General features: G+C 37.1%; 2 protein-coding genes across 2 annotated transcripts; both read right to left on the bottom strand.

The window, feature by feature from the left end:
• Positions 1-1,879: 1,879 nt before the first annotated feature.
• Positions 1,880-2,824, bottom strand: LOC101670548 (olfactory receptor 5L1-like). Its single transcript, XM_004782254.3, has one exon. The coding sequence runs from the start codon at positions 2,822-2,824 to the stop codon at positions 1,880-1,882; it is 945 nt and encodes a 314-aa protein (XP_004782311.3).
• Positions 2,825-12,279: 9,455 nt separating this feature from the next.
• Positions 12,280-13,215, bottom strand: LOC101694419 (olfactory receptor 5L1-like). The gene has a single exon (XM_004782251.2). The coding sequence runs from the start codon at positions 13,213-13,215 to the stop codon at positions 12,280-12,282; it is 936 nt and encodes a 311-aa protein (XP_004782308.2).
• Between the last annotated feature and the right edge of the window lie 3,279 nt (positions 13,216-16,494).

Genomic DNA, 16,494 nt, shown 5'->3' with positions numbered 1-16,494 from the left:
AAGAACCCATATCTATTTAGACATTTTATAATAAATATTGCTAGTACTAAAAAAAAAAAAAAATCGTTCCTAATAGGCACAATAATCTAGGCTTTTTTTACTTCTTTGTTTAGATTATAATTAAAAATTACAGTTAATTTAAAACCACTTTAAAGGGGTACCTGGGTGCCTGGGGTGGCTAAGCTATGAACTCTTAATTTCAGCTCAGGTCATGATCTCAGATTTCTGGGATGGAATCCCACAACTGGCTCTGCAGTCAGTGCCAAGTCTGATGAGATTCTCTTTCTCTCTCTCGCTTCTTGACACCAATCACCCATTTAACCCATCCTGCACCCAACCCCTCAGCAGCAACCCTCAGTTTCTTCTCTGTAGTTAAGAGTCTGTTTTCCGGTTTGCATCTCCTTTTCCCCCCCCCTATGTTCATCTGCTTTGTTTCTTAAATCCACATATGAGTGAAATCATATGCTATTTTTCTTTCTCCAACTGACTTATTTTGCTTAGCTTAACTCTCTCTAGCTCCATCCACATCTTTGCAAATGGCTAAATTTCATCCTTTTTGGTGGCTGGGTAATATTCCATTGTGTATATATACCACATCTTCTTTATCCATTCATCAATCAATGGAAATTTGGGCTCCTCCCATAATTTGGCTTAAAGATGAAACATTTATGTGTTCTACAAGTAGGTTTAGAATTCAACTTTAAGTGAGCATTTTATTCCAATGGAGAGTTAGAGTGGAGACTCAAAGTATAAAACAAACAAACAAAAAATAAAACACAATAAAATGAGAGATCTAGGTCAGAGATGCCTGTGTTTGTAGTAATGTTTATTCACTATGTTAACTATATGTGTGTTTGTGGAGTTTTTACATATAACTACACTTTTTTTTTTTTAAGATTTTATTTATTTATTTGACAGAGAGAAATCACAAGTAGGCAGAGAGGCAGGCAGAGAGAGAGAGGGAAGCAGGCTCCCTGCTGAGCAGAGAGCCTGATGCGGAACTCAATTCCAGGATCCTGAGATCATGACCTGAGCCGAAGGCAGCAGCTTAACCCACTGAGCCACCCAGGCGCCCCCATATAACTACACTTTTATATATCTGTGTGTATGTGTGCATATATATGCTATATACACACATATATAAGATATACAGTAGATATGAAATATAAATACAATATAAGAGAGGGAAGAGGAGAAAAGGACAGAAAGGGAGAGAGAGATTGGGAGCCAGGGGTCGTTCTAAGCTCTTTACCCATGACATGTAATTTAATTTTCCTAACATTCATGGGAGTTAATTAATACTATCTCCATTTTTTTTCAGCCGATTTCATATCTGAAGTTCCAAAATCAATGGACCCTATAACAGCAACAGCAACAACAAGAATAAAGAAAACAAGAAATAAGCAATAAATATTAAAAAAAACAGAAAGGTAAAAAACATCACATACTTTTGTGGAAATCTCATTCTATATATAAACTGTTGGACAAAGATGTGTTCTTCATTATAAAATAGGAAAAATCCAATTTTGGAAAGAATCAAAATTTCCATAACAGATACTGAGAAAAGTGTGATTTTCAAGTGCTCTTCATAAAATACATGAAGGTTATAAGCAAACTATATGTATCTTAAGGATCCATTACTAATATTCATTTAAGACATTTGAGATCTAGGAAAGCAAAGAAGTAAGCTTCAAGTTTGAAATGGGCTCAGTCCTACACTTGAGGCCAACTGAAGAGGCACAAAGGCAAAGGAATCAAAAAGAATCACTCAGAAACACCTACCTCCTGGCTCTTCCCTCCACTCGAGCACTACACCCCACACATTCACCCCTGCACCAGCCTCCACTTTGGGACCCTGAGTCTTACTAAGAAAATATTTCTAGGAAAATATTTTGGAGCTCACCACTTTCCTGACAGCTTCTTTTACATCCTTGTTCCTCAAGCTGTAGATGAGGGGGTTCAGCATGGGAATCACTATGGTGTAGAACACCGTGGCCACCTTGTCCGTATCCATGCTGTTGCCAGAACTGGGCCGGCAATAAATGAAAAGAATAGTTCCATGGAAGACAAGGATGGCTGTGAGGTGGGAGGCACAGGTGGAAAAGGCTTTGTGCCTTCCCTCTGCAGAGCACATCCTCAGGATGGTGATGAGAATAAGTGAGTAGGAAGTGAGGATGATCACGATGGTGGTGATCTCATTGAAGGTGGCCAGGATGTACAGCAGCAGTTCATTGACAGAGACATCAGAGCAAGCAAGGGATAAGAGAGGGGGTAGATCACAAAAGAAGTGGTTAATCACATTTGATCTATAGGAGGAGATCTCAAGAACTAAACACAAGTGGATCAGAGAACACACCATTCCAGAGAGGTAGCAGAAAGACACCAGCTCCATACAGAGATCCTGGGACATGGTGACCATGTACAGCAGTGGATTGCAGATGGCCACAAAGCAGTCATAGGCCATCACAGCCAGCAGGAAGATCTCAGTGATTGCACAGGTACAAAATAAATAGAATTGCACCATGCATCCCAGGAAGGAGATGGTTTTGTCCCTGTGTAAGATATTGGACAGCATCTTTGGCACAATGTTCGTGGAGTAGCAAAAATCCACAAAGGACAAGTGGCTGAGGAAAAAGTACATGGGAGTGTGAAGTTGAGAGCTGACCTGAATCATTGCAATCATGCCTAGATTTCCCCAAACTGTGACTCCATAGATGAGAAGGAACAGCAGGAAGAGGAAGACTTTCAGCTCAGGGGCATCTGTTAATCCAAGAAGGATGAACTCAGTCATAGAGGTGCAGTTCTCCTCCTGAATTTCTGCCATGTGTCAGGTTCAGGAAAACAAATGTTAAATTTTTTGTTTCTTCTAAAAAGGGAGTAAAAACAGATTAATAATAACTTTAGAAAAATATAGCATTGATATCAAATATTGTATGCATAAGATATAACAAAAACACAGTTGTCAAATAATTCAAAATGCTAAATGTCTCATGGGATCCCATTGATCAAAATTGTCTTTGGCATTAGGAGAAACCTTAAACAAATTAAACCTTGTCTATCACAATACATTGAGATGCTTAATTAAGTTCAGTTATTTAATGGAATTTAAGATAGATTTAAGGATACATTTCAAACCCATAGAGAAATTGTCTCTGTTCTGCAGAAACTTAATAAGTGCTGTCCAGGAGAGTAAAACCTACTGTGATTCTAAAAAAATTAAAAAATAAATAAAAAATAAATCTTTTTTTAAAAAATTGAGTTTATCAGGAACATAAATCTGAAATAAAATTTTCTAATATTCCATCTCCGAGAACTGTATCAATTTTTGAGGTTTGTGGCTCACAAAAATCCTTAAAATTTTGAAATATTAAATAAGAGATTTAAGATATACTTTGAACATGCGAATTTTACTTATCAATTTAACTGTTTCATTTATTATAATCATGATGATCTATATTAATAAAGATTCAGAAAGATAGAACTCTTGAATACATTGTTTCTGGAAAGTAAGTTGGCATCGTATATCCAAAGTCTTAACCCCGACAACAATAAAAGCTATATTGTATTTTTTATGAGAGATTATATTCTTAATAAGGTTTTGTAAGAAATATTTAGTTACATTGATAAAATTGTGAAAAGCTATGTTCAAAACTATGTTGCAGTACTGTTTATAATATTACAATGAAAAAGTTGACTCAGAAATAGTAATTTTTAAAATGTGGTCCATCATATCTGGGACATAAAATTATGAAGCTATTTAAAATTACATTTTGAAGGTGGTTAATTAAAAAAAAGGACACTGAATAGTACACTTGGTGTATATATGTAGATATAAATAAAGAGGTACATTTAGATGTATGAATGCATATCATTAGAGATCTATCTCTAACTTTAAGATGAATCCTTTATCCTCCTCAAAAAAGAGGTGCCTGAAAACTCTCCCAAATTCTCTAAGTAGTTTGTTGGGAGAAATGGTTACATTGATTATCATCTAAGAGGGATTGAGACTCCTTGAGACCATTCCTCAAATAAAAGGCAAATAGAGGTTGAAGCATTCTATTCTGGGCCCTCCCTTCTAGACAGCAGAGGGAGTATACTCTTGACCTCTATGCATATGTGTAATGAAATTTAAGTGAAGAGGTTCGGAACTAGAACATAACTTGCTATCTTCACCATATCTTGAACAAACTTTAAATAGAGGAAAAAAATCAATTTCTTGAAGTTATGATTGTTTGTTTTCATTACCTGGCAAAAAACAACAAAACAGAACAAAATACTTGGGTTATTTGCCTGCTTCTTCCTAATATTGTAGGCTGATAATCAGAAACTATTTCATGACAACTCCAAAACAAATCCAAAATAATTCATTTCATTCTCTGAGCACAGAATTCACAAGTCCTGACTGTCCATGACCATCTGGCAGGCACATTAATGCAACCCTCAGCCTTGGTAGGACAATGAAGGAGCTCTTCCATGATCATAAATTCTTGATTTCATGAAAGAAACTGGTCTGAAAGGTGTTAGGAGGAAACAGAAAGAGAGAGAGAGAGAGAAAGAGAGCTACCATCTGCTTATTCTATATTTTTTCATACATACCCTTGTTTGATGTTAAGGAGAAAATTGTTCTAAATTCACTATTGAGTGTTTCTGAATATTGAAAAGCAAAAGCATTTTAAACAGTAACTGCATACAAATAGAAGCCTTGTTAAAACATTCTCAGATTAGAAGAGAGATGAGTTCAATATATCTTTAAAATAATTGTTGACAGGGAACATTTTCTATTTTCATTTCTATTTTCAAGTAACTAGATAGAGGCTGGTTCTAGCTAGCGAACTTGAGTGACAGACATATTCTCGCTGGTGCTGAAGATATGAAAATGTGTAAGCAGACAGAGACTTATACTGTAATTTAAGCTCCTGGGAAATGGGATCCTTAGGCCCCCAAACAATTACTAATCTCTATGGTATAAAAAATAAAATAAAATAAAGCTTAAAAATTAAACCTAGACTACATGTGATATAGCAGAAATAAGATTCATCTCTATGGCATATCATCAGGAAATTCATTTTTTAAATTATCCTAATTTAGGAAATGACTCTTTAAAACCAAACATGCCTCTTTCTGTATTTCATGGTGTTATGTTATCACAAGTGTCATATGTGTGGGATACAGCTCATAAGGCAATTATGAAATAACATGAAGATTCCTTAGGAATTCTTCCTTTTTCATAACATGATAGAATCCCCTATATTCTTTTTTTAAAAGATTTATTTATTTGACAGAGAGATCACAGAGAGAGAGAAAGAGAGAGAGAGAGGAGGAGGAGGAAGCAGGCTCCCTGCTGAGTAGAAAACCCAACTTGGGGCTTGATCTCATGACCTTGGGATCATGACCTGAGCCAAAGGCAGAGGCTTTAACCCACTGAACCACCCAGATGCCCCAAGAATCCCCTATATTCTTGTAGGACACAGTGACTAATGCTATATCAGAATTCTTCTACACACTGTAAAATTAATGATGTTAGTTGTCATAAATATAGACAAAAATATTGTCTACTATAGAATAGATCACACTTACTGAGCCCTTGGTAGGTGCTGGAAACTGTTCTAAAAATTATGCAAGTATTAATTCCTTTTAGCTTCCTAGTAACTAGCCAGGAAATAGTTTGGGTTTCATGACTATCTTACAAAGGAGAGGATTGAGACACAGATAGTGGCCACTTGGATCACCTCAAAATAAAAAGCCAATGAAAGCAATCACAGCCCTCTGGTTTTTCCACTCATAGGAATGTATGAACACAAGAACAAACCAGAGAGATTTCTGAGGTTTCATTTTTTCAGTGCATGTCCAATGCTGGAAACCATTGAATAAGACTACATCCATTCTCTTGTCTAAATGTGTTCTTCTTCTGACTTCATAATATCAATCTAGGCCACAGGTCTATTTGTTTGTGTGTATCGCTGGCTGTACACATACATTTTTAAAGGTATATGTGGTCAGCAAGTAATCTAAAGCAAATAAATTTGTGCACACTCAACTACCACATAATATGTTCCTAAAATTGCTGTGCCAAAGATAACAGCCAAGGCTGAGGAGACCTTCCCTTTGGTTCTCCATTCCCAAATTACCTTTCACAATTAACAAAAGAAAAGACAAATTCTCACCAGCTCTCTGTTTTGGAGTTTCCCCATGAGTAAAAATCTGTGGGCCAAAGGAAAGAAAGAGCTGTGATTACTGGTGGTGTTCTTAAGGCCATTGTTCATGCTTTAGTTCCTCATTCAGGGCACCTGCAACTAATTCATGGCTTGCATCTCTCCTTCTTTCCATCTTACACAATCTGTTTCAGATTACAACTTCTATCAATAGCTAGTGAAATATTTGGCCTATTTAAAATTTTTTACTTGGTCTTCTATGTTCTATTAGTATGTGTTCTTTATATATTATGGGCACAAATCCTTCCTCAAATTAATAATCTGCATTTTTACTCTCAAATATAAGTCTGTGATCTGTTCGAGTTAATGTCCATGTATGGTGAGAGGTAAGATTGAAATGTATCTTTCTTGTGGTCACTGCCATCTTGGCCTTGAATGGCTGGGCAGCTGCTTATGGTCTGAATGCTGAGGCTCAGCAGTGGGCATGGACTCTTGCTGGGGCTGGCCCTGGCAGCAGTGGCATGGTGGATGGGTTATTGGATTGGTGTCACTGGCTTTCACTTTTTCTTTTCAGAGGAGCTGGCCTGCTAACATGGCGGCTCTGGAGACCCTGGCCTCAACCTGGCGTTGTTTTGCTGCATCTATGATGTTTCAGTCTGTGAGTACTGAGAGTAGACATCCTGCATAGATTGAAGTAATTTCCTCTATTTATACCTTACTGGTAAATTTTATCTTGAATAGGTGCTGATTGGTGTCAAATAACTTTTCTATATCTATAAGGTGGCCATGTGGGTTTTGTTGCCTTTTATTGTATGTAAATGATGTATTACATTGTTTTTTTTTTAAGATTTTATTTATTTATTTGACAGAGATGATAAGTAGACAGAGAGGCAGGCAGAGGGAGAGAGAGAGAGGAAGAAGCAGGCTCCCTGCCAAGCAGAGATCCCGAAGCGGGGCTAGATCCCAGGACCCTGAAATCATGACCTGAGCTGAAGGCAGAGGCTTAACCCACTGTACCACCCAGGTGCCCCTACATTGCTTTTCATATATTAAATCAACCTTGCATTTCTGGGGTAAATCTCACTTGATCATGGTTCATAATCCTTTTATATGTTTTAGTGCATTTTATTTATTTTACTATTGGATATAATATTTTTTGAGAATTCTTGTGTTTGTATGCATGAGAGATATTGGTTTGTGTTTTTTTTCTACCTTGTCTTTGGCTTTGGTAAAAGGGGAATACTGGCATAATCACATGAACTACAAAGAGCATCATGTCTTGTATGTTCTCTATGAGTTTATTAACAATTGGTACTAATGCTTATATACTTAATTTAGTAAAAGCAACTGGTGAAGAAGTCTGTGTCTGGTAGGGGGAGGGAGGGAATATTTCATTACAAATTGAACTTATTCTTACATATCTACTCAGCTTTCCTATTTCCTTATGGGTTTTGGTAAATTGAGCTTTTTCAAATTTGTCTAATCTAAGTTGACCTAATTGTTGGCATGAAATTATTTATACTGTTCATTATACTCATTTTAATTTACTCAACTTAACTCTCATCAATTCTCTTTTTTTTTTAATTTATTTTTTATTTTCAGCATAACAGTATTCATTATTTTTGCACCACACCCAGTGCTCCATGCAATCCGTGCCCTCTATAATACCCACCACCTGGTACCAGACCTCCCACCCCCCCCCCCTTCAAAACCCTCAGATTGTTTTTCAGAGTCCATAGTCTCTCATGTTTCACCTCCCCTTCCAATTTCCCCCAACTCCCTTCTCTCTAACTCCCCATGTCCTCCATGCTATTTGTTATGCTCCACAAATAAGTGAAACCATATGATACTTGTATTAATTTTGTTTCTTGTTTCCTTTTCTCTTAGTAATTGTAGCTAAAATTTTGTCAATTATATTAATCTTTTCATGGTACAAACTCATTGATCTCTTCTGCTCTTCACCTTCCTGCTTTATTGGTTTGTACTCTGGTCTTTATTATCATATTATTAACTTTGTTCTTTTTAATTTTTTTTTTTTTTTTTTTTTACTTTCTAAATGTGGATGCTATGTTTCAAGTTTCAAGAGTTTTCCTTTTTTCTTTTTTTTTTTTTTAATATCTTTTGTTTATTTATCTGACATACAGAGATCACAAGTAGGCAGAGAGGCAGGCAGAGAGAGAGGAGAAAGCAGGCTCGGAGCAGAGAGCCCGATACAGGTCTCGATTCCAGGACCCCGGGATCACGACCTGAGCCGAAGGCAGAGGTTTTAACCCACTGAGCCACCCAGGTGCCTCAAGAGTTTTCCTTTTTTCTAATAAATAGTTAGTTGAATACCTATATTTACTTGTAAACACTAGGAGGAATCTATTAAAATTTTATAGTTTCGTTTTCATTTTCATCATTCAATCCAGTCTAAGCAATATAATATTTCTGCTACTTTTCTACAAGTGTTCTATGTGAGTTAAAATCAAGTAAGTGACACTGTGTAAAGGAAGGCAGTTTCACGTATGTGAATACACTTAAATATGTAAAGTAGTGTGGGATATAATTATATATCCAAATTTGTGAAATCAAGTTGATTTTAATCCATTACTGTAAATTTAAAATCATATCACCATCCCAAGTTACTTCATGAACCAATATAAGACTACCGTGCACTTTATACATTACCTTCAACAAAAACAGCTAGTTTTTTTCTCTCAATAACTTACTGAACTAATTTGGAATTTATCCAAAGATGAATGCAGAACAAAGGATATATACATTTTCAAGCAAAATTAATGACAGAAGAAAGATAAATATGATGTCATAAAGTTTTTGAAAAGTAGGGACCTGTACCTATGAGGCTGTCTTATAATAAATATTACTAGTACTAGAGAAATTTAATCCTTCCTAAAAGTTACAATAATCTAAGTTTGAGAACTTATTTATATAGATTATAATTAAAATAACAGTTAATTTCAAATGACATTTAAGAAAAACAAATGGGGTCTCAATATTTTTAAATTTTTGTTTATTTATTTGAGACAGAGAGAAAGAGAGCATTAATGGGGGAAGGGCCCGAGAGACAGGGAAAAGTAGACACCACCCTGCTCAGGGAGCCTGAGACAGGGCTTTATTCCAGGACCCTGAGGTCATGTCCTGAACCAAAGGCAGACACTTAACTGACTGAGCCACACAGGGGCCCCTGAATGGCTCTCAATATTTAAAAGAAATCTACTTAATTATCTTATGAAGACTACCTAAGGAATTCTGATGAAGGGAATTGAGATATGAATTTTATCAAATGGCCATATAAATTAATAATATATTTATGTTGATTGATAGGTGATTGAAAGGTAGCATAAAACATAGGACATGAATATATTTTATTCCTAATATTCTGAGAAACAAGTCTATATTTCTAAAATTCTTGTCAATATTTGTATCTTCCACACTAGAATTTTCTGAAAGAATTAAGAATAATAATTTTGTCTTATGCAAATTTTCATTCCTTCAAGTGCCTATCATGTTACCTTGTAGGCTTATGGCACAAAATAGTAGTTCAAAAATATTATTGAATCATTGACTTAACTGTGTATGCTCATTTCATGACATTGTTCATGTTCTTTACTCCCAAATAAATCTTGTGTGTTTCTCTCTTATTTCTCCTAAAAATTTGCCCACCCTTCAAGGTCAAGCAAAAGATGCATGCAATGATGAAACAATCTCTGATATCCACCAATGATTTTGATCTGTGTCTCCCCACCAACCATATTGTGATAATAATACTGGCTTGTGAGTTTCTTGAACATGAGACAATGTATATCTTTCCTTGTGATCTACTTCACTAAATTTAAAATACAAAAGTGATTATTTAACTTCTACAACCTATCGGTTAGCAAGGAAGAAAAGGGAATAGAACCAGAATTTACTGCACACATTCAGCATGCCAGATTTGTTGTCTACATTTCATCTTCCCCCACATACCACCTTATGAACTACATCATATTATATCCTTTTGTAGATGATAAAAACTGGCTCATATAAATCAGCTGGTCTGGTTCATATTATCAGGGCCAGGTATAATTTCTCTGACCTAAAATTCATAACTTTCCATTGTAAATACCTGAGGTGATTTTTTTTAATGTGAAGTGATTTTTTTTTTTTTTTAAAATAAAAAAATGAGCTTGAGGTGCCTGGGTGGCTCAGTCAATTGAGTGTTTGACTTTAGCTCAGGTCATGGTCTTAAGGTCATGGGGGAGAGAGTACACACTCCCAGCTTAGTGGGGAGTCTTCTTGTCCCTCTGACCCTCCCCCTGCTCATGCTTTATGCATGTGCTCTCTCTCTCTCAAACGAATAAATAAAATCTTTTATAAAAAATGAGCTTGATACACAGGTTATTCAACGATCACAGAAAAATGGTCTATAATAACAGAAGTAAGTTTTACCAGTACATACATTCAAAATGAACAAAAAAAAAATGTGTTTTTATTATCTGATTGTGTCTTTGATGCCTTTATTTCTCAGGCTGTGATGACAGGATTCAACATGGGGATCACCATTGTGCAAACACTGATACCGCTTTGTGTGCTTGGGCTTTTGGAGTTATGGCACACAGAAGGAGAAGAGAATGGTGCTGTGGAAAATGCTGATGGCAGTCATGTGTGAAGCTGATAGGTCGAGAAGATTTTGGGGTGCCCAGTTGCTGAATGCATCTGAAGGCTGGTGGCAATGAAAAACACATAAGGCAGGAGAATGAAGAGCAGTGTGTTCACCTCATTAATAGTCGTGGCAGTGAAAAGAAGTAACTGGTTGAGATAAGACTCAAAACAAGAAAAAGACTTTAGTGGAGAGGTGTGTAACAGAAGAAGTGATGATTTTCAACCACAAAAAGATCATTTGAAAGCAGAACATGTGAGGATCAAAGACATTCTACTCCCCATGCATGTGATATGGCCACTAGTATGGAACAGGTTTTCTGGGACACAGAAACTGCATAGGGGAAAGGATTGGGGATGGCTACAAAGATGTCATATCACATACCATTATAGCAGATAGAATTAATGCAATAAGCACAGAGATGACTAAAAAAGAAGTGCATCATGTACCCTGAAAATGCATTTTTACCTCTTTTTTCTTCAAGTTTTTTTTTTTTTAAAGATTTTATTTATTTGGCAAAGAGAGCAAGAGGGCACAAACAGAGGGAACAGCAGGGGAGAGGAAGAAGCAGGCTCCCCACTGAACAGGGAGCATGATGCAGGGCTTGATTCCAGGAACCTGGGATTGTGAGCTGAGCGGAAGGCAGACGCCCACCAGCTGAGCCACCCAAGCGCCCCTCTTCTTCAAGTTTTTATTTAAATTTCAGTTAGTTAACACACAGTATAATATTAATTTCAAGTGCAGAATTTAGTGAGTCATCACTTACATACAACACCTAGTGCTCTTCACAAGCACCCTCCGTAATACCCTTCACAGATTTAAGGCATCCGCCCCACCTCTCCCCTCCAGCAACCCTCAGTTTCTCCTCTATAGTTAAGATTCTGTGTTCTGGTTTGTCTCTCTTTTCTTCCCTCACTATGATCACCTCTTTTGTTTCTTAAATTGCACATATGAGTGAAATCATCAGATATTCGTCTTTCCTTGACAGACGTATTCCGCTTACCATCGTACATTCTATCCCCATCCAAATCATTGCAAAGGGCAGTATTTCATCCTTTCTGATGGCTGAGTAATATTCCATTTTACAGATATCCCACATTTTCTTTATCCATTTATCAGTTGATGGGCAACAGGGCTCCTTCCATAATTTAGCTAGAAAAGGAAATATGTATGTTTTCTACAAGTAGATTAGAATCCTACTGACATGTGACAGTATTTTATCCACAATGGAGAGTTAGAATGGAGAAACAAAATAAAAGCAAGCAAAAAACAAAAATGTGTGATGCACAGAAATGCGGGTACTGGTAGTAGTGGTTATTCAGTGATGGAAAGTTTGAAGAGGGACAAATGCAAGTGAAATAAAAGGAATCACTCAGAACTCTCTACTTCCTGGCTTTTCCCTCCACTCAAACACTACAGGCTACCCATTTACCCTTCCACCAGCCTCCACTTTTGGGACACTGAGTTCTGTTAAGAAAATATTTTCTAGGAAAACATTTTGGAGCTCAACACTTTCCTGACAGCTTCTTTTACATCCTTGTTCCTCAGGCTATAGATGAGGGGGTTCAGCATGGGAATCACTATGGTGTAGAACACCGTGGCCACCTTGTCAGTATCCACACTGTTGCCAGAACTGGGCCGGCAATAAATGAAAAGAATAGTTCCATGGAAGACAAGGATGGCTGTGAAGTGGGAGGCACAGGTGGAAAAGGCTTTGCGTCTTCCCTCTGCAGAGCGCATCCTCAGGATGGTGATGAGAATAAGTGAGTAGGAAGTGAGGATGATCACGATGGTGGTGATCTCATTGAAGGTGGCCAGGATGTACAGCAGCAGTTCATTGACAGAGACATCAGAGCAAGCAAGGGATAAGAGAGGGGGTAGATCACAAAAGAAGTGATTAATCACATTTGATCTATAAGAGGGGATCTCAAGAACTAAACACAAGTGGATCAGAGAACACACTGTCCCAGAGAGGTAGCAGAAAGACACCAACTCCATACAGAGATCCTGGGACATGGTGACCATGTACAGCAGTGGGTTGCAGATGGCCACAAAGCGGTCATAGGCCATCACAGCCAGCAGGAAGACCTCAGTTACCACACACGTGCAAAACAAATAGAATTGCACCATGCATCCCAGGAAGGAGATGGTTTTGTCCCTGTTTAAGATATTGGACAGCATCTTTGGCACGATGATTGTGGAGTAGCAAAAATCCACAAAGGACAAGTGGCTGAGGAAAAAGTACATGGGAGTGTGAAGTTGAGAGCTGACCTGAATTACTGCAATCATGCCTAGATTTCCCCAAACTGTGACTCCATAGATGAGAAGGAACAGCAGGAAGAGGAAGACGTTCAGCTCAGGAACATCTGTTAATCCAAGAAGGATGAACTCTGTCACATTGGTACAGTTTTCCTTCTCCATGTTTCCACTTTATTGAGGTTGGAGAAAATATTAATAATTACTCTCCATTATATGATCCCAAATTCAATTTTTGACTGTCTTCTAAAAAAATATGATAACAAGTATGTTAGGTAATGTTTTCAGTGAAGAAATAGGACCTTGCTTTCCTGCAGCTATTGTGGCAAAGATGCACAAGACACCAGTTTAATTCACAGATCACACAAAAACATACACATCCCGAACACTTTATATGACTCCTTAAACGAGGCCTACACAATTCAGAGCCAGAAATTGAATCATTGGAAAGACATCAAACATTATTTAATTAGCCATATTGTTGAAACTCAAATCCCTCTTTCCTGGCAGAATGTTTAATGAGTACTGGGAATATTGAGATCTCAGGAAATAATTTTTTAAAATACACAGAATTCTCTGTTTTCCACAGAAATAATGAAAAGTCTATGTATTTAAGATTGTTAATTCACCAAGTGTTCATTTTTTTATCACTATGTTTTAAATAGAGAAGTAGCTTTTATGGTACTTACCGGCATTTTTTCTGTAAAATTAGCATAGTGATTTTGTTAATTATGCTATTCAATGCCCGCCATTTTTCAGGGAACTGGCCCTGGATTCAAACTTCTTATAACTATGACTCTGAAGCCTTATAATGACCTTTGACAAATATGTTCACTGCTTTAAATCTATTTGAGGAACTAATCAGAAATGTACCATGAAAGTATTAAATGTTTGGTGGTGCATTGCAACATTATTTGTGATAGTAAAACTCAGAAAGAAAGTGTCAAACAAGAGGGAAATGGTCAAAGCTATGGTACCTATATATTATGCAAAACTATGCAGCTATTAAGGGGATATTTTTGAAGAACATTTAATGACCTGACAAATAGCTATGATAAAATGCAAGTTAAAAACCAGTAAGCCAGGGGCATCTGGGTGGCTTAGTGGGTTAAAGCCTCTGCCTTTGGCTCAGGGCATGATCCCAGCATCCTGGGATGGAGTCCCGCATCAGGCTCTCTGCTCGGCAGGGAGCCTGCTTCCTCCTCTCTCTCTGCCTCTCTGCCTACTTGTAATCTCTGTCTGTCAAATAAACAAATAAAATCTTAAAAAAAAAAAAAAGGAAGGGCTGATCCTTAAAAAAAAACAAAAACAATAAAAACAGTAAGCCAGATGGCACAGATAGAATATTATATACATGTATACATAAGTTGCTTTGAGTATTTAACACTCATGAAATCCATCAAACCTAATCTATTTTATTCTAATCACTTAAAAAAAAAATGTAGAAACTTGCCTTAATTCACGACATGGAGACACGTTGATTATTCCTGGAACAAACAGAGTCTACACTAAAATTCAATGAGGTCAGGCATTTCTTCTTTTTTGTTTGTTTGTTTTTAAAAAAAAGGTATGAAATTTAAAATCATTTTTTTCATATGATTTCAAAGAGTTAAAGCATATGTGCCTTAAGAAATCTCAGTTTGAAAACAAATAATTATTCTGATAATATGGTTTTCTCTCTTCAATAGCCAACAGAAGTCAGTTGTCTCTTTCTCAGTTCAACGTAGCATATAATTTTGAAAACCCCACTCATTTTCAAGACTAAAGGTGAAAAATCAGGCTGTTGATTACTATTTATAGAGAAGTGCCTCTTAACCAGCAGCGATTTTGATCCCTCTGGGACATTTGGCTCTCTGAAGACATTATTGGTTTTGACAATAGAAAGGAGTGCTAGTGACATCTAGTGGCTAGAGACCAGGCTTGCTGCTGGACATGCTAAGATGCCCAAGGCCGCCCCAAACCCCGCCTCCCTTCACACACATACCAAGAACACATGCAAACATAAAAATAGTATGTGGCTCAAAAGGTCCATAGTTTCGAGGCTAGGACACCTGCTGTGGAAGGACATTTCTAAGTGTGGTGCCCAAGAATGAAATAATTCCTTTCCTTTCTGCTTCAGAGGTGGTCCCTACTTCTGTGTCCCTCCACAAACAGTCCAGAGCACCCTTTCCTGCTATTCTCAGCATCAGAGTGACCAGGAGGGGTATCTCCATGTGGTCTTTGCCAGACTCCATGGATGGAGCCAATGTGAGCGAGGGGAAAAGGAAAGCAGGGGGCCAGACATTCTTCCCTACTTGCTTATACTCTTTTCCCTCTTATTCCAGCACCTGTTACAAGGTATTTGGTCATGCAGATTAGACTGTTTCCATTCCTCATTGAAACTATTTCTCAATACACAAATAAAAAAGATGTTTTCATAAGGGAATAATATAAACATGGCATTTCTTAAAATACTATCTGATTAAGAAAGAGCATAACACAGGTTTTTTTTTTTTAAACTTTTATTTATTTAATTTCTTCTCAGTGTTCCACAATTCATTGTTTATGCGGCACACCCAGTGCTCCATGCAATCCATGCCCTCCACAATACCAACCACCAGGCTCACACAACCTCCCACCCCCCTTCCCTCCAAAACCCTCAGTTAGTTCCTCAGAGTCCACTGTCTAACACAGGTTTTTTAAAAATATGTTTAATACTAGTGTCTTCCTCTACAGTTCCTCATTCTCATATACATGGCTATAATAACTTACCTTATGAGAAAAAGAAAAGAGAGAAAAATCTTCCAGCTTCCAGAAAATATCATTTAGTGAAGTGCAACTAACCTCTGTGTAAATATTGCTTCCTCCCTTTCTGAAGATGCTATCGTGGAAAGGTTTATGCTTTTGTGTGTATGTATTTCTAGGACTCATGTTCCCTAAGGTCTTCAAAGTAATTAACGATATCTGTAGCATATAAATCAGATATCAAGAAAACCATACTATTCTGACACTCAAACAACTAATGACCTCTATGAAGTGTAAAAAAGGAGAAAGGCTCTCCCAGCTTGTAATATCCCATATTACAATTGAATAAGGTTCCTTCCAGAGTTCATGATAAATTGCAGAGAAATGCATGCTGGATCCAAGCATTGCTCTGAGGACTGGGCATCATGAAATCTATGTAGTCATAAAATATATGAACAGGCCTTATAAACTTTGCCTGTGCTATACTCAAAAGCTCTTTCTTGGAAGGCATGTGGTCTGAAGTCAAACCAGAATTCTGTCAAATGCCAGAAATGGGTGGGAATAACAAGCCTCCTCTCCTGAGAACAGTAATAAATGCTCACATACACTGAACACTTTCTCTGTCTTAGGTACTGTTCTGAATACAACTATTTTTTTAAAAGATTTTATTTTATTTATTTGACAGAGAGAAATCACAAGTAGGCAGAGAGGCAGGCAGAG

This window comes from Mustela putorius, unplaced genomic scaffold, assembly GCF_011764305.1.
Source record: "Mustela putorius furo isolate JIRA1106 unplaced genomic scaffold, ASM1176430v1.1 tig00000127_pilon_pilon_pilon, whole genome shotgun sequence".
Classification (NCBI taxonomy): domain Eukaryota; kingdom Metazoa; phylum Chordata; class Mammalia; order Carnivora; family Mustelidae; genus Mustela; species Mustela putorius.
This window is presented reverse-complemented; position numbering and strand designations above follow the sequence as displayed.